General features: G+C 43.4%; 1 protein-coding gene across 1 annotated transcript in view; it reads right to left on the bottom strand.

Moving 5' to 3' along the window:
- Positions 1-26514, bottom strand: part of myom2b (myomesin 2b) — a 113657-nt gene that overhangs the window by 61413 nt on the left and 25730 nt on the right. Inside the window, 13 exon segments of the mRNA XM_051919405.1 lie at positions 1181-1302; positions 1391-1565; positions 5040-5223; positions 8422-8549; positions 8897-8950; positions 9561-9760; positions 12075-12216; positions 12355-12516; positions 15135-15299; positions 15897-15947; positions 16034-16122; positions 20817-20909; positions 24485-24642. Coding sequence (XP_051775365.1) covers positions 1181-1302; positions 1391-1565; positions 5040-5223; positions 8422-8549; positions 8897-8950; positions 9561-9760; positions 12075-12216; positions 12355-12516; positions 15135-15299; positions 15897-15947; positions 16034-16122; positions 20817-20909; positions 24485-24642 — 1723 coding nt within the window.

The raw sequence follows: 26514 nt of genomic DNA, 5'->3' as shown, positions 1-26514 counted from the left end.
TCTTGCCTGTTTATTGTGGCTGTGGTGCTTGGAGGGCTTTGTTTAGGGAAGAAGAAGAAGAATTCAAAATACTTCTTGGTGCTTTCACCCTGTGTTCTCCGTGTCTGTCTGTTGGGTTTAAGGGGCAACAGTGCCACCTACCAAACAGTCCACATACCGAAAACATCGATATCTCAATGATGGGTGTGTGTCTGTCTTGTCTGTGTGTCACAGTTTCTTAGGATGGTCTACAGCTAAAACGGCGGAATGGCAAAGTACCAAACTCGGAACTTCAGTCTGTTATGAGATGACGACGTGCTGATGGGTTTGTGAGCCAAATCGTGCAAGAGAAAGAGATCCCTCAAACACCGTAATTGTGTAATTAATTATGAATTTTTCTCATCAATTGCTATCATGAGGACCTCTTTTATGACCAGAAAGATCAGCGTCAGAGTGGTAAATAACTACTGAAATGTTCCAGAACGGCTCGGGTAACTTGGTTCTTTGGGTGCAAAGCTTACTGACGCTCACGTCCAAATATTTTGTTCTGTACTTTTTGTTATTTAATTCGCTTTCCGCCCCTTAATAATGCCGTTGTGTTGTTGACAAAGGTCATGACCTTCGAGGACACACCCATAACTCCGCACTCGCGACAGAAGTGCAAACAAACAAACAAACAAACAAACAAATACATTTATAGAACCGAAATGAAGCCATCAACGCAGAAGCCCAGAAATATTCACAAAGGTCTGCAACTCGGATAAAGACAAGATGAAGTAGATGAAGTACATGAGTTCATGTAACCCACCACTCCAATTACCAGCAGGTGAAGAGCCCAGGGGTCCGCGCTCCCCAAGGACGGTGCACGCAAGGCACACGAGACGAAAGAAATAAAATTCCAAAATATAATAGGACTCAGATAAGAGGGGGAGAAGTAATGGACGTTCATCCTTGATGTCAGAAAACCGATGATTGGGATGACGCGACACGCCTAAAAAATATCACATAGACAATGAAAACCATGAAGGGAAACATAAAAACATTTACTGAAATAAAATTGAAAATAAAAAGAAGATTCAGAAACATTATCCTAATAATTAAAGACTACTAGAGACAAAGATACCGCTGAATAACGGGAATGGAAAACAAGCAACCGAGTGTCCCAATAAACCCGACGCTGACCGTCACTTGGAAGACTTACTGAGCGCCGCGTGCACCAAGATGGCCGTCGACTCCTGGGAATTCTCACTGAAGCCCACGTCATTGACCGCCTTCACTCGGAAGATGTACTTCTGGCCGGTGGTCAGTCCGTGAACCACAAACCTGCAAAGAAAGAAACCTTTGAGGGTTAACGGGCGAGTCAAGCGTTGGCCACACTGGCGTCAGAACAAAGACAGAAAGAAATGCCCACCGGGTGTATTTGACCGGCTTGTGATTGCACGGCTCCCACTTATTGGAGCCAACAATACTGGAGTCGATGTAATAACCAATGAGGCCTCCTGCTTGTTTGGGGGGGTCCCACTGTACGACCACTGATGTTTTCGTGTTCCTGGTGGCCAGAATACAGCCGGGAGGTGAAGGAATACCTGAAGAGATGGAAGAAGGGACAACGTTACTGGGCAAAATCCAGAATGAACAAAAATGTGAGGTGTGCGTGAGGGGGCGAGACGTCGTGTCTCTCATTTGTCATTATTAGGACACTTTGAAAATGAGTAGTTTAGAATTCAAAAATAATAAACTCAAATGAAGTCAAGTAGAAAATCTGGAAATAAAACCTCCGTCCTGCTCCTGTCTGAGCGGAGCCTGTCCATCATCACTTGTTTAATCAACGCTCTAGCATCTGCTGAATTCAGTCAGGGGTCCACTAAAGCAGAAAGATAAAACGGGAGAAAGAAAGAAAGAAAGAAAGAAAGAAAGAAAGAAAGAAAGAAAGAAAGAAAGAAAGACCACAGCACGGGCAGCCACATGGGAATTGAATTGAACTTCATTTGGATGCTAAACAGCACCAGAAAATTATTCAGCAGGATAGCCGGACGCTTCAGTAGAAAACAGAAGGCGCAAGTCAATAAATAAATACAGGAATCCATAAATAATACAAGGGAGGAATGATCAGAGGGGCAATTGACACTGAGATGAGCATCAGGTGACAGAGTTGAGCAGAAACATGTCAAGAAAACACAAGTGAGGTGCAGGTGACAGAGCAGCAAATCACTCTGACACATTAAAGGAATAAAGAACCAATAAAAACACAAAAGAAAGAAAAGGAGAGACAGACAGACAGATGTGAAAAGCACCATATGGAGGTGTGAAGTCACTATATAAGACAAATAAGTATAAATGGCTCTGAAGAGTAGAGAAATGTGACAGGTGCAATATGCAAGATAGCAGTTTAGATGTAAAAAAAGTGCTATACAATAGATAATGTGGATAGCGTAGTTGGCAGGATTAGATAGATAGATAGATAGATAGATAGATGTGAAAGGCACTATATGATAGATAGATAGATAGATAGATAGATAGATAGATAGATAGATGTGAAAGGCACTATATGATAGATAGATAGATAGATAGATAGATGTGAAAGGCACTATATGATAGATAGATAGATAGATAGATAGATAGATAGATAGATGTGAAAGGCACTATATGATAGATAGATAGATAGATAGATAGATGTGAAAGGCACTATATGATAGATAGATAGATAGATAGATAGATAGATAGATAGATGTGAAAGGCACTATATGATAGATAGATAGATAGATAGATAGATAGATAGATGTGAAAGGCACTATATGATAGATAGATAGATAGATGTGAAAGGCACTATATGATAGATAGATAGATAGATAGATGTGACAGGCACTATATGATAGATAGATAGATAGATAAATAGATGTGAAAGACACTATATGATAGATAGATAGATAGATGTGAAAGGCACTATATGATAGATTAGATAGATAGATAGATAGATAGATAGATAGATAGATAGATGTGAAAGGCACTATATGATAGATAGATAGATAGATGTGAAAGGCACTATATGATAGATAGATAGATAGATAGATAGATAGATAGATAGATAGATAGATGTGAAAGGCACTATATGATAGATAGATAGATAGATAGATAGATAGATAGATAGATAGATGTGAAAGGCACTATATGATAGATAGATAGATAGATAGATAGATAGATAGATAGATAGATGTGACAGGCACTATATGATAGATAGATAGATAGATAGATAGATGTGAAAGGCACTATATGATAGATAGATAGATAGATGTGAAAGGCACTATATGATAGATTAGATAGATAGATAGATAGATAGATAGATAGATAGATAGATAGATAGATGTGAAAGGCACTATATGATAGATAGATAGATAGTGGAAGAGGAAGTATATTGTGCGGCAATGTCACCCACTTACCCGCTGTGACCCACTACCATTATAAAGAACAGGAACTCGTGACTCACTGGCAGCAGCCCAGTGCTTGAGAAGCAGTGCATTAGATGAGCGTCGGCGGTCCCATATAAGACAGACAGATAATCCTGTGCATTGAAGGCACTATATAGTAGATGTGCAGGCAGGACTGGAGGGAGAGGCATCTGCCCATATCATATTTCTCACATTTTTAAGTTGCATGCCACTATCTTATATCAATGTGTGTGAGTGTGTATATAAAATACAGATAGGCAGATGTGAAAGGCACTATATAAAGGCGGTAAATGAATACCCGGAGGCAGTTTATGTTTTCTTTGTGTTCCCAGTGTCAAGCAGACTGGCCTGCTAAAGCCCCTGCTGTAGTCAGGTGTGCAGTCACAGTGTAAGTCACCCTTAGAAAATGTCCAAAGCCAATGTCTACTTTGGGTTTAAATCTTTTACACGTCATATTTTTTATGCCTCTGCCCCTTTTACACATTTTGTTGAAGGTTGTTAGTGATGTGAAATTACAAAAGCATGCATTGTGATGGAGGACGGGGGTCCCAGACTGAGTCCAGCTCCGAGCACTTCCTAATCCAGGTGTCTATTGCTGCCATCACTTCCATTCATGTGACTGGATGGTGTCCCCCTGCCCCTTGCCATTCCTTCTGGACATGCCAGCAGTGTGTGTTTTATGACGGTGTCCTCCTGAATTCTCTTTGATATTTGATTCTTCTTAAGGCAGCCATCCTTGTGGTCCTTGCAAAGAACAGCAAAGGACAGTGAAATATAGTGTGTGCTGCCACCCAGCGGTCATAGAAATGTACTGGAACACCATAGCCAGGCACGTTCAGATTGACCCTAACCCTACCAACAACACAAACTGCTCTCCTGTGCCTTGGGAGTAGAGCAGACTGTGAAAAGGCGCTATATAAAGTAAAGTGTGCTGTTAGCTGTAGAAAACTGGAGGACATCAAACCAGCTAAAACTGAGTGTCGCACAACTTATATGTGTGTGTGTGTGTGTGTGTGTGTGTCTGTCCCCACCAAATGTTGCATAGATTCCCTATGTGTATGGGGGGGGGGGCACCATGGGTAATATCTTATTCTGAAATGTCGTTGGGCACCCCCGGGCACCGCCAGGCACCCCTGCTAGTTAAAATCTAAAAGAGAAATTGAAATCTTCAGCAGAGTTAAGAGCGAGTGGGGCAGAGTAACCAGTCTGTGACCAGCCTGTGATGAACTGATGGGCTTCTGTGTGCCCCCCGGGACTGAGTTTGAGGCCCCCCATTTACACGTGACATTAAGGTGAGGTCACTTCAGTCAGTGAACAAAAGCACTGAGTGAGTAAACAAAAGAAAAGAGACATTTTACCAGGTGAAAGTGCTTGTCCTATAAAAGAATAAGCAAAGACATGTGTTTATTAAAGCCTAAACTCAAAGGATGGGGTGCTGCTTGTTTGTCTGATTTTTTTAATTTATTTTTTTATCTTGTTAAAATCACTAATTTGCTCTCTGATTTGGCCCATGACCCACTGCTCCCTTCCATAGCAGGCTGACCCCCCCAGCACAGGCCTTGAAGAATCCCAGAAAGACAAAGAAACATCGGGAGGAGAGTCGGCAGATCTTACCGTAGACTTCCTGCGCCTGAATGGGCTTGGTGGCCTCCGACGGCTCGCTCATGCCATGCTTGTTCGCGGAGAGCACACGGAACTGATAGCTCTTGCCTTCCGCCAGGTCAAAGACGGCGTAGCGCGGGGATCGGACCGGAATCTGCGTGTTGACTCGCTGCCAGTTGCCACCGCCAACCATGCACTGTGAGAGACAAGATGGAGGGCACAAAAGTTAAGACTGCAAGTCCACGTGTGTCCTTTGGGAACGTCCTCCCTATAAAAGGTGCAGCATAAAGGATTGAGTGACTGATTGATTGCAAGTCTCCCCACAGTTTGCACCAGTGTGTAACCCGTTAGCCTCGGTGCTTTGAAAGACGCCAGTAAATAAAAACTGATTGAGACATACAGCGGATTCATAAAGTATTCAGACCATGTGACTTTCTGCCCAGTTTACTGTGTCATACATTTTATTTTAAACTAGCTCTGCTACCCAGCTAAGACAGGTTTGAAACCCAGGTAATCCATATAGGCCTCAGCATTAATGTCTGCAGTGCACTGGTATACGCCATTTGATATGGGATTTGTAAAAGCACTGTTTGTGATGCGCCATCTGTTGGAATGACAGAGACATAGCAACTGGACAGACACACAGAGCGAAACACAGACTTTTATCTTTTTATTAAGGTGCATGGATACATTTGCCATTTTTGAACACATAATGGCAAAGTCAAAATGTTTTAACAAATGTATGAAAAATTTAAATTCTCTCATTCAAAGTGTTCCCAGTCTTAATTCCCTGCTTTGTACTGTAGAAGCCCCTTTGGCAGCCTGGGTAAGTCTCAACAAGCTTTGCACCCCTTGATATCCCTTTTCTTCTTTCAGATCCTGCCAAGTTCCTTTGGACTGGATGGGAGGCGTCTGTCAGCTGCCATCTTTGGGTCTCTTCCCAGGGGTTTAAGTCTCTGACTTGGCCGGGCCACTCAAGGACACTCAGAGGCCACATCAGCAGTGTCCTGGCTGCATGCTTGAGTTCATTGAACTGTCATCCCAGTCTGAGGTGGCGGGCACACTGGAGCAGGTTTTCTTCAAGAATGTCTCTGTATTTGTCTACATTCACCCATCCTTCATTTCTGACACCCATGTCTATGCCCCTGCACCCCCATAGCATGACCTGGCCACCACCATGCTTCACTGTACGGATGGCATTAGGCAGATGATGAACAGTTCCTGGTCTTCTCCAGACAAAGGGTTCAGTTTTTCATCTGAACAGGCCAGGGAATCTTTGTCCTCAGGCTCCCAGAGTCCTTTAAAGTCTCACATGCCTTTCACTCAAGAGTGGCGTCCATCAAGTCACTCTACCACAAGTGCCCGATCGATGGAGTGCTGCTGAGAAGGTCATCTCTCCGACAGGTTCTCCCATCTCAGCATTAGGTTTTTGGTCACCTCCCTCATCAAGGCTCTCCTTGCCCAGTGACTCAGTTGGGTCAGATAGCCAACTCCATGAAGAGTTCCGGTGGTCCCAAACGTTTTCCATTTTGTAATTATTGAGGCCGCCACTGTGCTCCTGAGAACACCCCTCCTCTTATTCTTCTTCTTTCAGCTGCTCCCGTTAGGGGTTGCCACAGCGGATCATCTTCTTCCATATCTTTCTGTCCTCGTCATCTTGTTCTGTCACCCCCATCACCTGCAAGTCCTCTCTCACCACATTCATAAACCTTCTCTTAGGCCTTCCTCTTCTCCTCTTCCCTGGAAGCTCTATCCTTAGTACCCTTCTCTCATTATACCCAGCATCTCTCCTCTGCACATGTCCAAACCAACGCAATCTCGCCTTTCTGACTTTGTCTCCCAACCGTCCAACTTGAGCTGACCCTCTAATGTCCTCATTTCTAATCCTGTCCATCCTCGTCACACCCAATGCAAATCTTAACATCTTTAACTCTGCCACCTCCAGCTCTGTCTCCTGTGCCACCGTCTCCAGGCCATATAACATAGCTGGTCTCACTACCGTCCTGTAGACCTTCCCTGTCACTCTTGTTGATACCCGTCTGTCACCAATCACTCCTGACACTCTTCTCCACCCACTCCACCCTCCCTGCACTCTCTTTTTCACTTCTCTTCCACACTCCCCATTACTCTGTACTGTTGATCCCAAGTACTTTAACTCCTCCACTTTCGCCAACTCTACTCCCCTCATCCTCACCATTCCACTGACCTCCCTCTCATTCACACACATATATTCTGTCTTGGTGGTCCTACTGACCTTCATTCCTCTCCTCTCATATCTCCACCTCTCCAGGGTCTCCTCAACCTGCTCACTACTCTCGCTACAGATCACAATGTCATCAGCAAACATCACAGTCCACGGGGACTCCTGTCTAATCTCGTCTGTCAACCTGTCCATCACCACTGCAAATAAGAAAGAGCTCAGAGCCGATCCCTGATGTAATCCCACCACTGTCACTCCTACTGCAGACCTCACCACAGTCACACTTCCCTCATTCATATCCTGTACAACTCTTACGTACTTCTCTTCCACTCTTGACTTCCTCATACAATACCACAGCTCCTCTCAGTCACCCTGTCATATGTTTCTCCAGGTCCACAAAGACGCAATGCAACTCCTTCTGGCCTTCTCTCTACTTAACCATCAACACCCTCAGAGAAAACATCACATCTGTGGTGCTCATTCTTGGCATTAAACCATCCTGCTGCTCACTAATCATCACCTCACTTCTTAACTGAGCTTCCACTACTTTTCCCATAACTTCATGCTGTGGCTCATCAATTATATTCCCTTGTAGTTACTCCTGAGGACACTCCAAGCTTTAGAAATGCTTTGAGCCCCTTGCCCTGATCTGATCGTGGAGATCAACAGAGAGCTCCTTGGACGTCATGGACTGGTGGTCAACCTGAGATGTCATGTGAATTGTGGGACATCTAAAAGACGTCCAGTCAGTTCAGATGACCACAGGTGGACTCCGATCAAGTTCTCGAAACATCTCAGTGGGAGTTAAAGCAAACAGGATGGACCTGAACACAGCTTGGAGGGTCACAGTGAAGGAAGGAGACATTTCAGGCACTGATTTTGAATAAACGTGCAAACCTTTCTGAGAGCTTCAGTGGGTCACTTTGTTATTGGTTTGAAAATGAAATCAACAAGATAGTAAAGGGTGCAGAAAGTCAGAAAGAATTTTTGAATCCACTGGGTATAAAGTAAGGATCAATTGACTACAAATTGCAGATCTCTCCTCAGTTTACACTCCGGTCTTTTCTCCAGACACCAGCGTGTCATCGATGGACTGTAAATCGCCACCACAGTTGGCTCCTCACTCTGACCCTCCCCACTTACTTACCCAATAGCTCCATGTTTCGCTCCCAAACTGCCCCAAAATGAAGGTACCTTTTCCACAAAGTATGTTAATGGCTCTCGTCCTCGGGGAGATGGCGGATCCCAGCTGAGAACAACGAACGTCTTGCTGGTCTCTGAAACGTGAACGTTGGTGGGGGGCCCAGGAATCTTAACGTCACCTGTGGGAGTAACACGGCAGTTATTGATCTGCACGTTTTATTAAAGGGTCTGAATGTCTGTAACGCCTGACTGTGTACGAGGAGTTTGACAGACAGACCACCACAAAGTGTAAGTAATGAACAGCTGACCCTGACTACAGCGCCCTCCAGAGGCTCCGGCCTGAAGTGACACGTCTCACAAACAGAGTGAGGTCCAAACATCGTGTCCTCTTCCTGTTCTCATTCCTTTCACGCGCTCACTTTTTAAACCGTTTTTCATATTTAAACCGTGGTATCCTCTGCTATGGCTGCTCTTAATTATTAACCATCAAGTTTCTTTTCTAATAATAAGAAGTAAAATGAGTCACCTTCCAGATCATCTTGATAAATGACAATCTGCTTTCCTCTTTCCAGATGGATGACTGAAAAGAAACAAAAAACAAAATGACAAATCAGCATCCATTCAGATTGCACGTCAAGCAGACAGAACCACGTATTCAAAATCTGTTGTTTTAGGCTGCTAAGGGTGAGGCCTGCTTACTGGAATCCAAACCTGTTGTGTGTGTTTTTCTTTTGTTTTTGGATGGTTTTCTGAGGTCAGCACTTCATTTCCCAGCTTTTTGGAATCCCAGCACAGAGGAGGACTGGAGATTGTTAGATGACAGGCCACTGGTCAAGAGGAGAGGCCAACCAAAGAACAGCAAACCTCTGGGTCAAGTGCAGTGCCATTTAGGTGAAAGGCATAATTGTACGAGTGATGAGATTAAGTTCATCCACCAATCATCTTATGAATTTCTAACACATTACTATTAAAGAAGCTGGAAACTGTTTCACAATTGTTTCCTCTGATGCTGACATCGCTCTGACATTTTTCAGGTAAGGGCAGTAAAACTCGTTAATCCCACCAAACTATCATTGTGGAGCCTGAGAATGATTAGCACATTCGAGTCAGCATTTCACTGTATTCTGCACACAAGGCCACAAGGACCCTCTAAAGCTGTAAGACCCTCCCAGTCAGCTCCCATTACTCACCCTGTAGTCTTTCCAAGTCGGCGGGGTCCAGAGCAGCAACTGAATACGAAGCCCTTGAAGGTCGGCTGATTCCCGACTTGTTCACGGCTCTCACTCGGAAAATGTAGGAGCGGCCTTCAAATAAACCGTGGACGGGGTATTTGCAGATTTTCACCGGTGAATCGTTGCACTGAATCCAATTCTCAGTTCCAACTTCACACCTGCAATAATTAATAAAAGCAATAAGGGTTTTATATAGAAACTAGGAGGTTCGCCCCCTGCTCACTTCGCTACGCCACACGCCAGCCACTTAGCGTCTCTGCCGCTCGAGTTGTGAAGAGGGGGGCTGAACGCACCCCAAGGAGATGCGGTCGCTCCTCCCAAACCCCCTCTTAAACGGTGACACAATGGGAAACAAATTTTTACCTCCTCTTTGCTCGATCAGCTGCTGCCGTGCCGTGTGATCTGCAACATTTCAAAGCCTGTACAGCGTCTGTCCTACTCTTTGTCTTTTATTTCCGGCCCCAGGCGGGCGTAGTTAAATCTCTTGGCACAAAGTCTCGTCTCGCGGGACGTTACTTCTTGATATTTTTTAGTTTATAATTTAAAAACAGAATAAGAATCTGAAAATCGAACAACATCACATTAAAGTTCCATAAATTCTGAAAAGAATGATACCAAACATATATATGTAGGCTTTGAAATAAGCCCAATTTAAAGTGTGACAAAAAATGTGACATAAACACGTCACATAAAATCGTTGCACTTTTAGGATTAGGATTGTATATATAAAGAGTAGATAAATACTAAAATCTGACAACCTGAAATGTACGGCTAGAGCCCTATGTGCGCCATAAACAGGAAACGTAAAGCCTCATGGGATTGACTTCTTCAATTTAAGACAGAATTCTTGACCAATGGATCAAAAAGTGACTCCCATGAGGCTTTAGGATTCCTGTTTACGATGTGCGCTGATTAATCCGAATGCATACACTTAACAATATTTTAATAAAAACGCAGGCCTTTTGCATTTTTTGAGCATACAGCTGAAAAAGAGACACGTGGATTATGCCAGTGCTTCTCATCCACCGGGTCATGAGCTGCCAGTGGTGGGTCGCGAGTTGTCATTGTTTGTTATGGTAGTGGGCTGTGAAGTGCATGATGGGTGCTCACCTACGCTAACGAGATCTCCGAGATCCCCGACAATCGCACTTACTTTGTACAAACTGGGTCGCGACACCATGAAGACTGAGAAACACCGGATTATGCGACATGAGTGACGCGAGACTTTGTTTTCTTCTCTCCATGGACGTTTTTGCCATTTTACATCATCGCTAACGTTGCCTTGTATTATATCTAAACTTTATTATTGTCGTTCTCCATGAAAATGCAAGATTAAAAATTCTTCCCAGCCATCACTACAAAGTAAATGGCGTAAAAAACATAAAGCAGTGTCATGTTTGTGTGGGCTTTTCCTTTAAGGATTACGATTAGATTGTTTACTGCGCAATTGCTTTTTAGGCAACTCCTTCTTATGCATATTTTTGTTCTTTTCCTTGTAGTTTTCTATTTTTGTGAATAAATCCTTTTTCTTTTATTTGCCTGTCTGTACACAAGCCGGTGGTTTATGGTTATCCTCCCTCTTGTGGGACTTCGCTGTATATTTGGAAGGTTTTCTAGTTAATTTACCACCTTCCCATGTTTGAGGCCTGCAGCTAGCAGTAGTGGGACTGGCTGGATTTGGGGAGAGCCTCCTCGGGCAGGGCGGTTAGGTTGCTGCCCTGCTCTTATGGTCCTGTTTAAGAGGCCTCCACCCATTTTGTTATGTTTGAGACTCCCCAACACAGCAGGAAAATTTAGGATCCTTTTAGACTTTGACTTCTGGTTAGCATTTTGGCTTTGATGAAATCAGAGTTCCTGCTGATGACTCTTTTCGTCTGACTAATTGACCTTCTTCTGATCCCTCATTGCCAGCTTCCTTTTTTGTAACCGGGAAGCGTGGATTTGAAAAGGCAGGTGGGCTGTGCGTCGACCTGGATGAACCGTTAGCTCTACGGACCACCATCACTTATTACCACATTTTTCTTTTTGCCCCTCTGCCTTCTGGCTATGGTAGAACATGGCTGTTACTCCCTTTGATCTCTGGGCTACGACTAATGAAGATTGAAACAGCAGCATGCAGCTTGATGAATTTGCCTTTTGTAATTGCAAAATATGAAACTCACTACAATAAATCACCAAAATAAATGTAAAAACCCCTGAAAGACAACTGAATAATACAAATCCTTTCATTCCTCTACAAATTCAGTTTTCTTTTGCTCATCACCTTTGCCAGTTTTTGGCTGCTCCAATGATCCATTTCTTGGCCTATTTGGACCTGACCTTTCCTCAAATATCCACTAAACAGACCACCAACCTGCTTAACATTTGTCCAGAATTCCTGGGTGGTGGGCGCCTAACCCTCACTGCAGAAGGCACCCCTTGAGCTGGGCTAGAAATGCCGAGAAGTTGCAGTGAAAACCCAACACGACTCACCTGTCGACAAAGTAGCCGATGACGGGGCTCTCACTGGTGATGTTTGGAGGCTTCCAAGACACAATCACGTAATCCTTATTGGCGTCATGAATTTGAATATCCATGGGGGCCCCTGGAGCGCCGACCACTGTGGCAGCAGCATCTGCAAGGCATCAGTAAGAGAAGATCAATAGTGGGGTGACATGTGGTGGCATGTGTCCTCGGTGCCATTTAAGTCAAGATCAAGGAGGGGCTTGATGGTATCCCTTTGTAGCCCCCCACAGAACTTTGATGGACTCACCTCTCACAAAGATGTAGGCCCGGTGTTCAGAAACTCCACCCTTGGTGACCATGCGCAGGGAGTAGAGGCCCTCGTCGTCCTTATTGAGATGAGGCAGCGTCAGACGAGCCACCCCTGAGCCGTACTTAATTTCAGCCCATTTAGATTCTGTGATGCGTACATCTGAGACAGCAGGAGGAAAGAGACAACCAATCAGAATTGGAAGACAGGAGGCTCAGCTAAGTATTGATGTCATATCTCTGTTGGGGGGCCCACATTTATGCACCTGTCTAATTTTGTTCTGATGCGTATTTCATATTTTCTGTTAATCCAATAAACTTAATGTCACTGCTGAAATCCGACTGTCTCCATAAGGCATGTTTGATATTAGAAGGAAGTTCAGCCAACGAGAAACAAAAATCCAAAGAATTAAGAGGGGTTCCCAGACTTTTTCATATGACTGTATATTATTGCTCATTCAACATTTTAACATACATAGGATCATATGTGAAAAAGAACTACATTCGGTGGCTTTATTTTTGGTTCCAATTATTTGACTAAAATAAGGAGTTTGTTTCTTAGAGACAGAAACGTGGACTGACGTTTAGTTTGATGACGTCTTTGTACACTTGACGTATGACACACGACACTTTCACAGCGTAACGCACACACTGCACGGTCCTTTTGTTGTACAAATCCATTTTCATTCATCCAAGAGTCTTGAAATGAGAGAACATCAGGTTTGTGTCTTTTATGAGTCATTTCAGGGCAGTTTAGAGGTTTTTGGTTAACCTACCACGGCCTGCACTGAACACATGGCTTCCATTCCCATGTGAGTCGCATATGCAAAACGTAGGTGAGGGAGCGAACACGGACGCATGCGCTGTAATTAAAATTAATTTATGTTACTATTGTCACACACGTGTGAGTAGGAGGACATTGTGTGGACCAAGCAAAGGTAATTCCACGCCAGGCCAGGGGGTGGCAGGGTGCACTAAACCTTCTCCTGTTATCTCTACAGACCAGTCGGTGATGACGATGCGGCGCCCAGAAGAACGTCACTCCCGGTCTGATCCCTTAAAGCCACCATCTTTTCTAACCCTCGTCAGTTCTGTCTTGGACTCACTATTGTCGACAGCTCTGTCCTGTTTAATAAACCATTTGCAGCCAGGAATATCATACGGGTGGCTGCCCCAAACCTTTTTACGTGTGTCCAGTCTGTTCCTTTTCACGCTATAGTTCAGTTCAATCAGACTGCCATTGAAAATCGTGCCGTAGGTTGCCAACCCCTGTTGTTGCAAAGGCAATATATTATGTATGTGTTGTATCCCTTAACCTTGATTTATTAGTTATTGTGATTGGCCTGTGCTGAGTTGGAACTTGGCCAATCACAGGGCTTCACTTTGAACATTAGAGATTAGTTTGGTGGCGTCAGAGCAGTAGAGTAGGAGCTTCATTTAAATGTGAAAGTTTGCGTAATTAATTATAAAGTAAGTGGAATTTAATTGTTTGTCCTTAAAGTATACTGTTTATGTGTTTAAATTTGTAATTTGGATATATATATATATATATATATATATATATATATATATTAGTACAGTTTTTAAATATAGACGTTTGAAGAAGCTAAAGTATAGTTGAACAGACGCTATTTGGAGTTTCTCCCATATTGTTTATTATAGAATTACAGTATTATCGCTTCCTCATGTATGATATGTACAGATGTTAAGAATAATTACTTATTTAATTTGAGTAAATGCTTTATGGTTTAACGTTCTAGTAATTTCCAATATTGATGTTATCTTAAGTGTAGTACACCATCTACTGGATAAATAAAATACCTGTTAATGACTAATGGAAACATCGACAAACTGAAGAGAAAGAAACTGGGATAGCTAATTTATGTTTATTATTTTATTTAGACCATATCTTCACATTTGTATAAGTTTGGAAGAAATTAATAAATAGAATTTGGACATCTTCATCCATCCCTGACCGGATGTGTGCAGTGGTTGTAATTTAAACCCAGACAAACTTAATACTTCACTACCCCTGCTATAACCTTTCGATTAAAACCAAGCTGAGAGTTTTAACCCCAGTGGTTCATGGGTAGTCGTGTCAGAGGCTGACAGCCCTTAGCTTTTTCTATACTGTATATTGTACGAGACGGCCAGCAGCGCAACCTGATTGGGACGCCCCGGATATGGAAGGATGTGGGAAGGCAGCTTTTTTAGGGCACTGCCTCCCCCAAGACACAAGGGGGCAGCAGTTCCCCCAGACCCTCACAGGGAGTTCTGTATCTCAGCCCTGTTGGGTGCCGTGGGTGCTGCCAGGGGGTGCTGTGAATATACAGGAGGTGAGGTTTTCACCCAACCTGGAAGTGCTGGTAGGCCACATGAGCAGAAGCCCAGAAGTACTTTCAAGTTGGCCAAAAAGGACTGGGCAGACCTCACAGAAGAGAGTCGGGAAGAGGTGGACAACGCTTGCTGGGAGGTGCGGAGGAGAAAGAGAAAAAAAAGGAATCGTTTGCATGTTTTACGGAGCTTTATCGTCTATCTACTTGTGGCTGTGGTGGCTAAAGATCACTGTGGAAAAAACAAACAAACAAACAAACAAATAAACAAATTCTTGGTGCTCTTAATTTGTGTTGGGTTAGAGGAGAAACAGTGCCCTCTAGTGTCCGCAAAATGTAAAGATTTCCTCCACACTGCCTAGATATCTACACAATGCCAAGTTGATTTCTGAGAGGTTCATCCAAAGCCCAAAGTCCTCCATTGATTTGATAGCAGATCAGGACTTACCATCCCGGTACCACTGAGCATCCGGCTGCAGGTTGGCCAGATTTGGACTGATGATCATTTTGCAGGTCAGGGTGAGCGTTTCTCCTTCACTTCCAAAAGTCACATCAAAGGCCTCCATAAAGTCGATGTCGATTTTCGTGTAGGCAATTGGTGGCAGCATAGGAACTAAGGAGGAAAAAAAAGCAGATGAGCACCGACTGAGTTAGGCTGAGCTTTCCTTGGAGATGCCAAGATGGACTACATGGCTAACAAATGGGCGTCATATTAGGGAGCTTATTGTCAGGTTTAATTCATCCTTGTGTCATAAAACATTATGTGTCACTGATGGTGCTCATGACTGCATCACCATGTAGTAAATGAACTCTGCTGTCGATGGTCCACCTGGCCAGCAGCTACATCAGCCAGTCTAGTGTCTGAACTCTGTTACTGGTTTAGGGGGTCGCCAGTGTCCCGTATACAGGGGCCAGTGCAATTCTTCCTTGCGTCTAATCACCATGTGACACGTTATGTGCCACTGATGCCCTCCCTGACTAACCTGCCCTCTAGTGCCCCTGGCTGGCAGATCCACTGACCTCAAGCATCTGAAGTCTGTCACTAATATCCCTCACCACATCGCCCCCTAGTGCCCGTTATTTATTTACAGAGTCGTCTGTGCAACTGTGCTAACTGGCCCACCTCAAATCGGTTTACTGGCGCTGTTTCTTTCTCTTCCTTTGATGCGCTGCTGGACCAAACAGAAATGAGGAATAAAGACACACTTACGCTGGACAGGCAGCAGCACCGAGTGATAAGGCTCTTCTTCCCCTCTGTATCCTGTTAAGAGTAATGGGGGCAAATCTGAGCAGGAAAGCACATTTTTGAACTCACATTCTGGGCTTATAGGAGCACAAATGGCCTACTTTTTACAATCACCGCAGCGGTGGTGGAGGCCTGGCCATGGATGTTGGTGGCGACAGCAGTGTATTGAGCCGTGTCGTGAATCGAGCACCTAGGAGGAAAAGAGGATTTGTTACACACAGCATGTGAAGGAGGAGACACACGGGAACGTCACAGCAGCAGCAAAAGTGGACAGAAGAGGAGTGGAGACCACCTGGCAGGGACTGGTGCCCCCGAGTCAAACTCAAGACTGGGAGAATACAACCTGCGTGATCCTAACTGAGGTGCTCACATTGTACAAAATGTGTAACCAAACACACCGCACCCTGAAAGCACACAATGAGACGGAGCAATACAAGCTAAAGAGCGCAATCTGTTTAATATGATGGGTGCAACATCAAAGTAATAATGAAATAAATCATAGGACTGAAAATCACAAGTCCACACCACTGACTCGCTGTGTGACCCCGAGTGAATCCAGGCACAAGCTGTCAAGGCAAAGGCGGTGGGAAGAAGAAAGAAAGAAAGAAAGAAAGAAAGAAAGAAAGAAAGAAAGAAGAGTGTAGAACTGCAAGTGTCTAAAAAGTTGAAATAAACAAGAATATACATCTTATATAGTGACTTTCACAAAAAATGAAACACAAAAGAAAGACTTTAGAAAGGTCAGTGTCCAAACATATAATTAGTGTATCAATCAACATCTTTTGTTGTGCCTTTTAAATGCGTGCGCATGTCTGAGGGCATAACTGGGAGTCAGACGCAGAGGCAAGGGCTGACGAACAGAACTACTGTAATGCCACCAGAAGGAAAGCCCAGCTAAGACTCCGCCCACTTCCACTGTTGTGACACGCCCTCCTGCTGACCTCATTTCCACCTGAGTTCCCACCCCTTCCTGTCCTGCACCAATAAACCTCCTGATCAGACTCCGTCCTTTATGATTACTCAGTCTCAAAGTTCATTTTGTTTGCTGCCAACAACATACGGGGTGGATCCCCCAAACTTTTATCTGTTTTCTCTGTTAACTCCACAATGTCATAATAAGGTACTGTACAGAAAGAGAGAAAGAGGAAGACAAATTATAGAAGTGTCAGTGTTTAAAAAGGAAACTGTATGAATCTGTATCTTATATAGTGCTTTCAACAATAAATGGAATAAGACAGACTGTAGAAGTACAAGTGTCTGGAAATGGACAATAAACATCATCTGTATTTTATATAGTATTTTATATATATATATATATATATATATATATATATATATATATATATATTTATATTATATATTTTATATCTGTATTTTATATAGTGCCCTTCACATTGAATCAAATAATAATGCACAGAAAGAAAGACTGTTGAGATGGAAGTGTGAACAAATGTAAATTACTGTTTTAATGTAATCTTATGGAGTAAGAAAGAAAGAAAGAAAGAAAGAAAGAAAGAAAGAAAGAAAGTGTCAGTGTCGAATAAAGGACAGTAAATGTATTCATTGTCATTTTATACAGTGCCTTTCACAATGAATAGAATAATGAAGAATTGTAAAGAAAGGATTGTGCAGAAATGGCAGTGCTTAATCTACTTTTTTAAAGTTCCTTTCAGATCATGTGGCATAATAAAATACTGTAGATGAAATAAGAAAGACTCAGTGTGGAACTGATTATGTAAATAAAAATATCAATCTCTATTTTATACAGTGCATTTCACCAGTTATGCAGATAAAGAAAGAATGTTGCAGTGACAGTTTAAAAAAATGTAATGTGTCCAACTTATATAGCGCCCTTCACCACTAAGGTCACTGAAGGACTGACAGCCTTGTATTCCCACTTCATATCCCCTCCAGTCTTTCATTTCTCCGATGTTCTGTTAGTCGGATGTCCAGTCGTGTGTGTCTTTGTGTCCTCTGTGTGTCTGGACAGCCTCATTATAAGGACAACAAAGCTGCACATAAAATAATGCAATGGAATCCAAGCAAACACATAAGGATGTCGTAGGCCAGGTGTCACCAGCGGGTTGTCTGAAGTCTCTTCAAGTCTCCAGTTGACAGCCTGGTAATGTCTGACCGTCTTGTGGACGCAGCTGTTCCTTCACTAAGAGGGCTGAACGTGTTCATCTGATGTTCTCTGATGTCATTTTTTTTAAAGTGAGGTTGTCTTTGCATAGCAAAGTTTAAAATGTCATCGAGTACCGGGAATTGAGTTTGGTGGGCTTGAGGATGTGCCGTTAGGTTGGCTGAGGTGAATATAAAGCATTAAAGAGCTTCCTATGTCATAAAAATAAATAGTATGGGGAGGAAAAAAAGGGCAAGTTCTCCTGCTGTCACCCTGACAAGGTGACAGCCAAGATATTCTGAGGGGCTTCAAGTGGCCTTGGATCAGATGACATGCAGCTCAGCAGTTTGGCATGGACAGCTGGCGACATCCGAAGATGAAGACCTTGATTCTCCCTCTTTTGTATTAGCCAGTGAGTACATAATTTACAAATAAATTAATTATATAAATATACAATCATATTTCTTTCATTAGCGTCAGTCTGATGAATTTCAGGGTTCTAATCCCAGAAGTGCCATGTGCAATGCGGGAGCTCATGCTGGACACTGGCACACTGACACAAAGGGCCAGTGTAGAAATGCCAATGAATGTAAAAAAGGGGGCTTTGGGACTACGGTAGACATGCATAATTAGATAGATAGATAGATAGATAGATAGATAGATAGATAGATAGATAGATAGATAGATAGATAGATAGATAGATAGTGAAAGGCACTATATGATAGATAGATAGATAGATAGATAGATAGATAGATAGATAGATAGATAGATAGATAGATAGATAGATAGATAGATAGATAGAGAGTGAAAGGCACTATATGATAGATAGATAGATAGATAGATAGATAGATAGATAGATAGATAGATAGATAGATAGATAGATAGATAGATAGATAGATAGATAGATAGATAGATAGAGAGTGAAAGGCACTATATGATAGATAGATAGATAGATAGATAGATAGATAGATAGATAGATAGATAGATAGATAGATAGATAGATAGATAGATAGAGAGTGAAAGGCACTATATGATAGATAGATAGATAGATAGATAGATAGATAGATAGATAGATAGATAGATAGATAGATAGATAGATAGATAGATAGATAGATAGATAGATAGATAGAGAGTGAAAGGCACTATATGATAGATAGATAGATAGATAGATAGATAGATAGATAGATAGATAGATAGATAGATAGATAGATAGATAGATAGATAGATAGATAGATAGATAGATAGATAGATAGATAGATAGATAGATAGATGTGAGAGGTAATATCTAACAGATGGGCACCGTACAGTCATCCTCTCTCTGGTGCTGTGTCCACTACACAGAGGCCAATCTGTCGTACAGTGTGTGCTGAATTGCTGACATGCCCTCCCTGAGGTCTGTTGGGCCCACTGCCATGCCAATGCCAGTGCCAATGCCAGTGTGCAGCTTGAGCCTGTCTGCTCTTTAGGCCTCTAACCAGGCGGATAATTCATAAGCGCTCATTACTGTGCCTGGCACTTTGCACGAGACTCCAGCTGCTTCCATGAAGGCCCGCCACTGTGTATTTAATTCCTCTGCCATACTTTCATTTTTTTCTCACAGTTCACAACTGTTGCTGCGTCAGAAGAATCCAGTGGACTGGACTGGACTGGACTGAACTGGACTGGCATGCAGTGTGACATTGCGTCTAAAGAGAGAAGTGGACATTTCGGCCATCCCTCTTTATAGCCTGACATTCATTATGTACTTTTGGTCGCACTGACATGGACATCTGGTGTGCTACTTGACGGTGTTCTTGTGAGATGCTGTTGTAGGTCATACAGTATGAAGCACCTATGTTAAGGACATTGTGCCCTGTCCGCCATGGTCCTTCATTCTCTTTCCTCCTTACCCCCAGAGGTGCTGTTGGCTAGTGTGGTAGCACTGCTGCCTTGCCTTAAGTAGACCTGGGTTCGTGTCCCGTGTCCTCCATGTGTGGAGTTTGCATGTTCTCCCCGTGTCTGGTGGGTTTCTTCCCACAGTCCCACATGCAGTATGGGTGGATTGGCAGTGCTAAACTATGTGAGTGTGTTCACCCTGTGATGAACTGGCACCCTATCCTGGGTTTGTTCCTGCCTTGTGCCATGTGCTGGCTGTGATGGCCTCCAGCCCCCCTAATGACCCTGCTCAGGATTAAGCAGGCTTAGAAAATGGCATCATGTTGATGGCTGTTCTGGGGCAAATCTACCATTGGAGAATCTTAAGTATGATGATGGCAAAAGGGCATTTTGATCAGTTCTGGTAAATGACCAGGCGTCTGCACACTGCATTGTTAAAAGTACAACCAACTCTCTGTGAGGGAGCTAAGTCACCCAGGGACCTGTGGGGGTCTTTACTGGGCCTTGTGGGTGCTCTTCATATGACATTTGGGGGTGTTGCTGTTACTCAGCTAACTTAAATTGACTTTATTCAAAATGAGGAGGCTTTATAAAATTTCCATTTCTATTACCTCACAGGTGGCGCAGTGGTAGTGCTGCTGCTTTGCAGTAAGGAGATTGTGGGTTCGCTTCCCAGTTCCTCCCTGTGTGGATAGCGCTTTGAGTACTGAGAAAAGCGCTATATAAATGTAATGAATTATTATTATTAATTACGACTGACTTAAATGTCTTGTTGTGTCACATTAAGAAATATAAAATCTCCTGTTTGAATAAAAACGAGCGCTGCTGACAGGATGGCATGTGGGACGGTGACTTGTGAATGTCAGCCACAAGAAAGCCACCTTTACCTGTAGATTAAGAGGCTATGAACTCCATATTTGCTCTCAATCCTGTACTTCCCAGGTACACTTGTCTGATCGATTATAACGTCATCTTTAAACCTAAAAACAAAAAAACATAAAATTAGTCAAAGTGACGTCAAGCCGTCCTCCTCACCCAAACTGAAAGCTCCCGAGTACACTGCAGGTCCAAGGATGTGGAAGGCCTCACTTTAATTATTATACAGTGTCACACACGTGTGCCTTGGGGACAGCTTAAAGGCTCAAGTGGTGGCAATTCCTCGCCAATCCACAGGGTGGCGCTGTATTCCAATGCCTCTTCTCTTCCTCCCTCTGCAGACCAGATGATTGACAGCCTCACCACCTCTGAGGTCACTTCTGGTGTCCGTCCACCATGACCCGCCTCTTCCTGAATGTTGCCCCATCAGTTCTTTCAGGTGACACTACTATGGTTCAGGTAATGTTCTGTTTCTCGTCTCTGTTTTCTTTTTGTTTAGTTTATTTATTTTGCTGTTTTCTCCCAATTTGTTTTTCAATGCACTCTGAATGCCCTTTGTTGTTTTCACTTTATGTATTTTGGGGTTTTAACTGACTAATTTAATATCCGTTGAACCCGAGGGGGGAGAGACCCCTGATGCTGCAGCTGAAGGACCGTCCTCCGCCCAATAGGAGGCCTGTGCTGAATGAAGGCCAGGGGTGTTATGTCTCGTCCAGGTTTTATAAAGTGGCTTAAGTATATTGTACTGCTTTCTGTTATTTTTGCTGTTCTTGAATTTTGTTTTTTGTTTGTATGTCATTTCTGTTAATAGTTTGTTAATTATTAACATTATTAATTGGAGGAAAATAAAGTGTTTTTTTTAATTAATATAATAAAAAAAACACAACTTTAAAAATAAAAATAAAGTAACAAACAATAAAGACTCAGTAATGTGCTTGTCATGCGGTCTTGTATGTATGCCATCATCCAGCTGACGCTCTGAACCTGCCAACTCAATTTAATTTCAAAAGCAACAGGGGCGCACGGTGGTGGCGCTCAAACATAACGAATGCTGGCAGTCACCTCCAGTTCGCCCTCTGGTGGTCGTTCCGAGTGTCAACTGGATGATAACATACAAGACCGCAAGATCAGAGAAGGGGGTGGGTTAGGGCTGATTTCACCCTACAGTATTTTAAGTCAACCAATGAGTAACATGTGTAGCAAGTTTCATGAAAATCACTCCAGCTGTTTGGACGTGATACTGGAACACACACACACACACACACACACAGACATACATACAGTCAAAGTGTGGGAACCCCTCTTAATTCTTTGGATTTTTGTTTCTCATTGGCTGAGCTTTCAAAGTATCAACTTCCTTTAACTGCGGTGGGTTGGCACCCTGCCCGGGATTGGTTCCTGCCTTGTGCCCTGTGTTGGCTGGGATTGGCTCCAGCAGACCCCCATGACCATGTGTTCGGATTCAGCGGGTTGGAAAATGGATGGATGGATGGAACTTCCTTTAAATATCTGACATGCCTTATGGAAATATTTCAGCACTGACATCAAGTTTATTGGATTAACAGAAAATATGAAATATGTATCATAACAAAATTAGACAGGTGCGTAAATGTGGGCCCCTCAACAGAGATATGACATCAAAACTTAGCTGAGCCTCCTTTGAGCCTCTAGACGATGTCCTCCTATAGCCTCTGATGACTGTCTGGACTCTGGATGGAGGTATTGTTGGCCATTCTTCATACCAAATCTCTCCAGTTCAGTTCAAATTGATGGACAGCCTACTTCAGATCATCCCATAGATTGTCGATGATATTCAAGTCAGGGGACTGTGACGGCCATTCCAGAACATTGTACTTCTCCCACTGCATGAACGCCTTTGTAGATTTCCAACTGTGTTTTGGGTCATTTTCTTGTTGGAATATCCAAGCCCTGCATAACTTCTTGTGACTGATGTTTGAACATTATCCTGAAGAATTTGTTGATATTGGGTTGAATTCATCGGACCCTCGACTTTAACAAGGGCCCCAGTCCCTGAACTAGCCACACAGCCCCACAGCATGATGGCATCTCCACCAAATTTGACAGGAGGTAGCAGGTGTTTGTCTTGGAATGCGGTGTTCTTCTTCTGCCATGCAAAGCGCTTTTTGTTCTGACCAAATAACTCCATTTTTGTCTCTTCAGTCCAAAGCACTTTGTTCCCAAATGAATCTGGCTTGTCTAAATGAGCATTGGCATACAACAAGCGACTCTGTTTGTGGCGCGAGTGCAGAAAGGGCTTCTGTCTCATCACCCTGCCATACAGAAGTTCTGAATTGTAGAACGATGTACAGATACACCATCTGCAGTCAGATGTTCTTGCAGGTCTTTGGAGGTGATCTGTGGGTTGTCTGTCACCATTCTCACAATCCTACTCATATGCTGCTCCTGTATTTTTCTTGGCCTGCCAGACCTGCTGGGTTTAACAGCAACTGTGCCTGTGGCCTTCCATTTCCTGATTCCATTCCTCACAGTTACAGAAACTGACAGTTTAAACCTCTGAGGTGGCTTTTTGTAGCCTTCCCCTAAACCAGGAGACTCAACAATCTTTGTTTTCAGATCTTTGGAGAGTTGCTTTGAGGATCCCATGCTGTCACTCTTCAGAGGAGAGTCAAAGAGAAGGAAGCCCAACTTTAATGGACCACCTTAAATACCACCTTTATATCTCATGATGGGACACACCTGTCTATGAAGTTCAAGGCTTAACGAGCTCATCCAACCAATCAGCATTGAGCAATGACAGGCATTCAAATCAGCAAAATGTTTGCACAGCCAGTTTTTCACATTTGATTTCATTTCATACAACTAAATACTGCGTCACTAAAAATCTTTGTTCGGAAAACACCGCAGTACTCCTAGGAAATGAAAGACCTACCACTGTTATCTTTTTGGTTGAAAGGAGAGTCAATTATTATGCTGGCTGAGAGGGGTTCCCAAACTTTTTCATATGACTGTACATTGACTATTATATATATTTAGATTTTCACACTGCGCATTTCTTCTTTGTCACCTGCCCTGTTCCCTTGATGTGGAGCCTAAGGGGGTGGGGCCTCCATGACACCACAGCTGAAGATCCACCCACAGCTTGTGCTTGGCAGCCTCGATCCTCAGAGTGCCACTGAGTTTCATGGAGTTCATATCTTTGTCAGCTCTAATTGGACTTTTTTGCTTTTCTTGATTATTAATATTGAATTATCAAACTGTCAACTGGCTTTGTTTTCACTGGGTTACATTTTTAGGCCCACCCTTTTGTTATATATTTGTAATTGTTTTATTTTGGCACCTGGGCAGTCACATTTTACAGGACAGCATGAGAAGCTTTAGGCCCAGCAGACCCGTGCTGAGAGGCTGTGCTGGACTTTGACCAAGGGTGGCTGCTGCACATCTGACACTATGGACTCACACCATAAACCTTTTTAAAATTCACAGCTCACTTGTCACAACTTAAATTTAACACGGTGGTGAACACCAGAGGACGTGATACGTGGAGTTTTTACCAAAGTTGTCGTGTAAGCCCGTTCGAGAGCTGGTTATACTTTGGACGCCACAGGCCTTTGGCAAAGCATTCAGAGCCACCAGCTGTCGTTACTTGTGTCACTTTACTTTCCCCCGTCTGCGTTAAATTTACCGTCGGCCCACTCACCACTTAACAATGGGGCGGGGGTATCCCTCCACTGTGCAGAAGAGTCGTACGGGCGTCTTCTCCCAGACCGTGTGGGACCTCAGGCGGACGAGGAAATCGGGGGCACGGCTCATCGACTCCTCATGAATATATCTCTCCAGGGCCATTCGTTCTTCCACCTCATCAGGGAAAACAGAGAAAAATTGACCAAAAACGTACACAAATTTGAATCGAAAAGCATACAAACACAAAGATGACCTGCCTTTACTTATACAAGGATGAACACACAGAACGTAACAGACACAAGAGGGGGTTTGGGGGTCGAGACTGAAAAGTGGTGACAGAAGGAGCTGATCTGACACAAATAGAACCCTCTGGGACCCCTGTCTTTATTTAACTTCTGTGTGGTTTGTAATGACGGCTGCCAACATTTTTTATTACTCGTGTTTTCATGGAGAACGGAGACAACAAAGCTTACAATACAATGAGCTTCAAAAATGAACAATGGCAAACAATATAAAAGCGTCCATGAAAAACCACACGTCAGGCATCCAGTCGAATGCTCGCAATGTCCAAGACGCTTGTGTTTTTAGCACAAAGGACCGTTAAAGCGATTCTTCCAGAAAATCAGAGTAGTGCAAGAACTGGACGTGCATTCAAGTGGGTTCAGATGTTGAGATGAAGGCTCACGCTGTCCCTCATTCATCGGTGAAGAATCCTGACAACAAAAAGGCGGCCAAGTAACAGCCGGCCAGTGAGCGTACACTCCTAAACACACGGGGTCTTCAATGACACACACTGAAACACGTTTTAGTGTGTTTCCATACGAGAATGACGTCCGGCCCTGCAAGACTATGGTGAGGGGAACTTTTTCAGATTGAAGTGATGTTACAAACTGGTGTCCAGCAGGGGGCAGCTCATGTGCATAAACAATCTGGACATAAAATGTGACATTTTTATTTTTTTGTTCTTTATTTCACCTTACTAGGTGGCATCGCCCAACTTGCTCGCCAACCCCAATCCCCACGGCCTGCGCTACGCGCCAGCCATTTCGCGTCTCTGCCCGCTCGTGTTGTGAAGGGGCGGGGGGGGGCTGAATACACCCCAAGGAGATGCAGTCACTCCTCCGAAACCCCCTCTTAAACGGAGATACAATGGGAAACAAGTACCGTTTTTTTTTTTTTTACCTCCTCTTTGCTCGATCAGCTGCTGCTGCTGCCGTGCCATGTGATCTTCATCTCGCGAGGTGCACTTCTTTCATATCACCAATGCCCACTTTTACCTTTTTATCAATGTCGCATTGAATTTTCATTCAGTGTTTGGAATTTGGGCAGCACGGTGGCGCAGTGGTAAGGAGACCTGGGTTCTCTTCACGGGTCCTCCCTGTGTGGAGTTTGCCTGTTCTCCCCGTGTCTGTTCCAGTTTCCTCCCACAGTCCAAAGACATGCAGGTTAGGTGCATTGGCGATCCTAAATTGTCCCTAGTGTGTGCTTGGTGTGTGTCCTGCCCGGGATGTGTTCCTGCCTTGTGCCCTGTGTTGGCTGGGATTGGCTCCAGCAGACCCCCGTGACCCTGTGTTGGGATACAGCGGGTTAGAAAATGACTGACTGACTGACGGTTTGGAATTACATCGTCACAACGTAACGTGCCCGTGAGTGAATATTGTTTCTTTCCCTCTACAAGAAATGTGTCTGACAACAGCATTCACACAAATGAGAAATGATTGAACCGCGTGTGTGGTTATGTGGACAGGACGTTTTCAAATCTCTTTGCATAAGCTGTTGTCTTGCAGGGCTTTCTCGGGATTTCACTTTAATCTTTTAATCCTTGTGGATACGCCTCTTCATTGGGAAGAAACACTACTTTTTTTTTCAACACGAATTAGACAAATCTACAAGTCTCCAACTTAAAGTTTAAATCCGAACAATACATTTGATTTCTTTTCACTGTTCCTTTATTTCACCAAGTAATATTTTTCATTTGTTTGCGCTAATGTGATCTCTACTATCCTTTTTTTGGAGACTTTCGAATTTTCGTACTTCCATTACCTC

The sequence above is a fragment of the Erpetoichthys calabaricus genome, chromosome 15 (genome assembly GCF_900747795.2).
Source record: "Erpetoichthys calabaricus chromosome 15, fErpCal1.3, whole genome shotgun sequence".
Lineage (NCBI taxonomy): Eukaryota > Metazoa > Chordata > Cladistia > Polypteriformes > Polypteridae > Erpetoichthys > Erpetoichthys calabaricus.
This window is presented reverse-complemented; position numbering and strand designations above follow the sequence as displayed.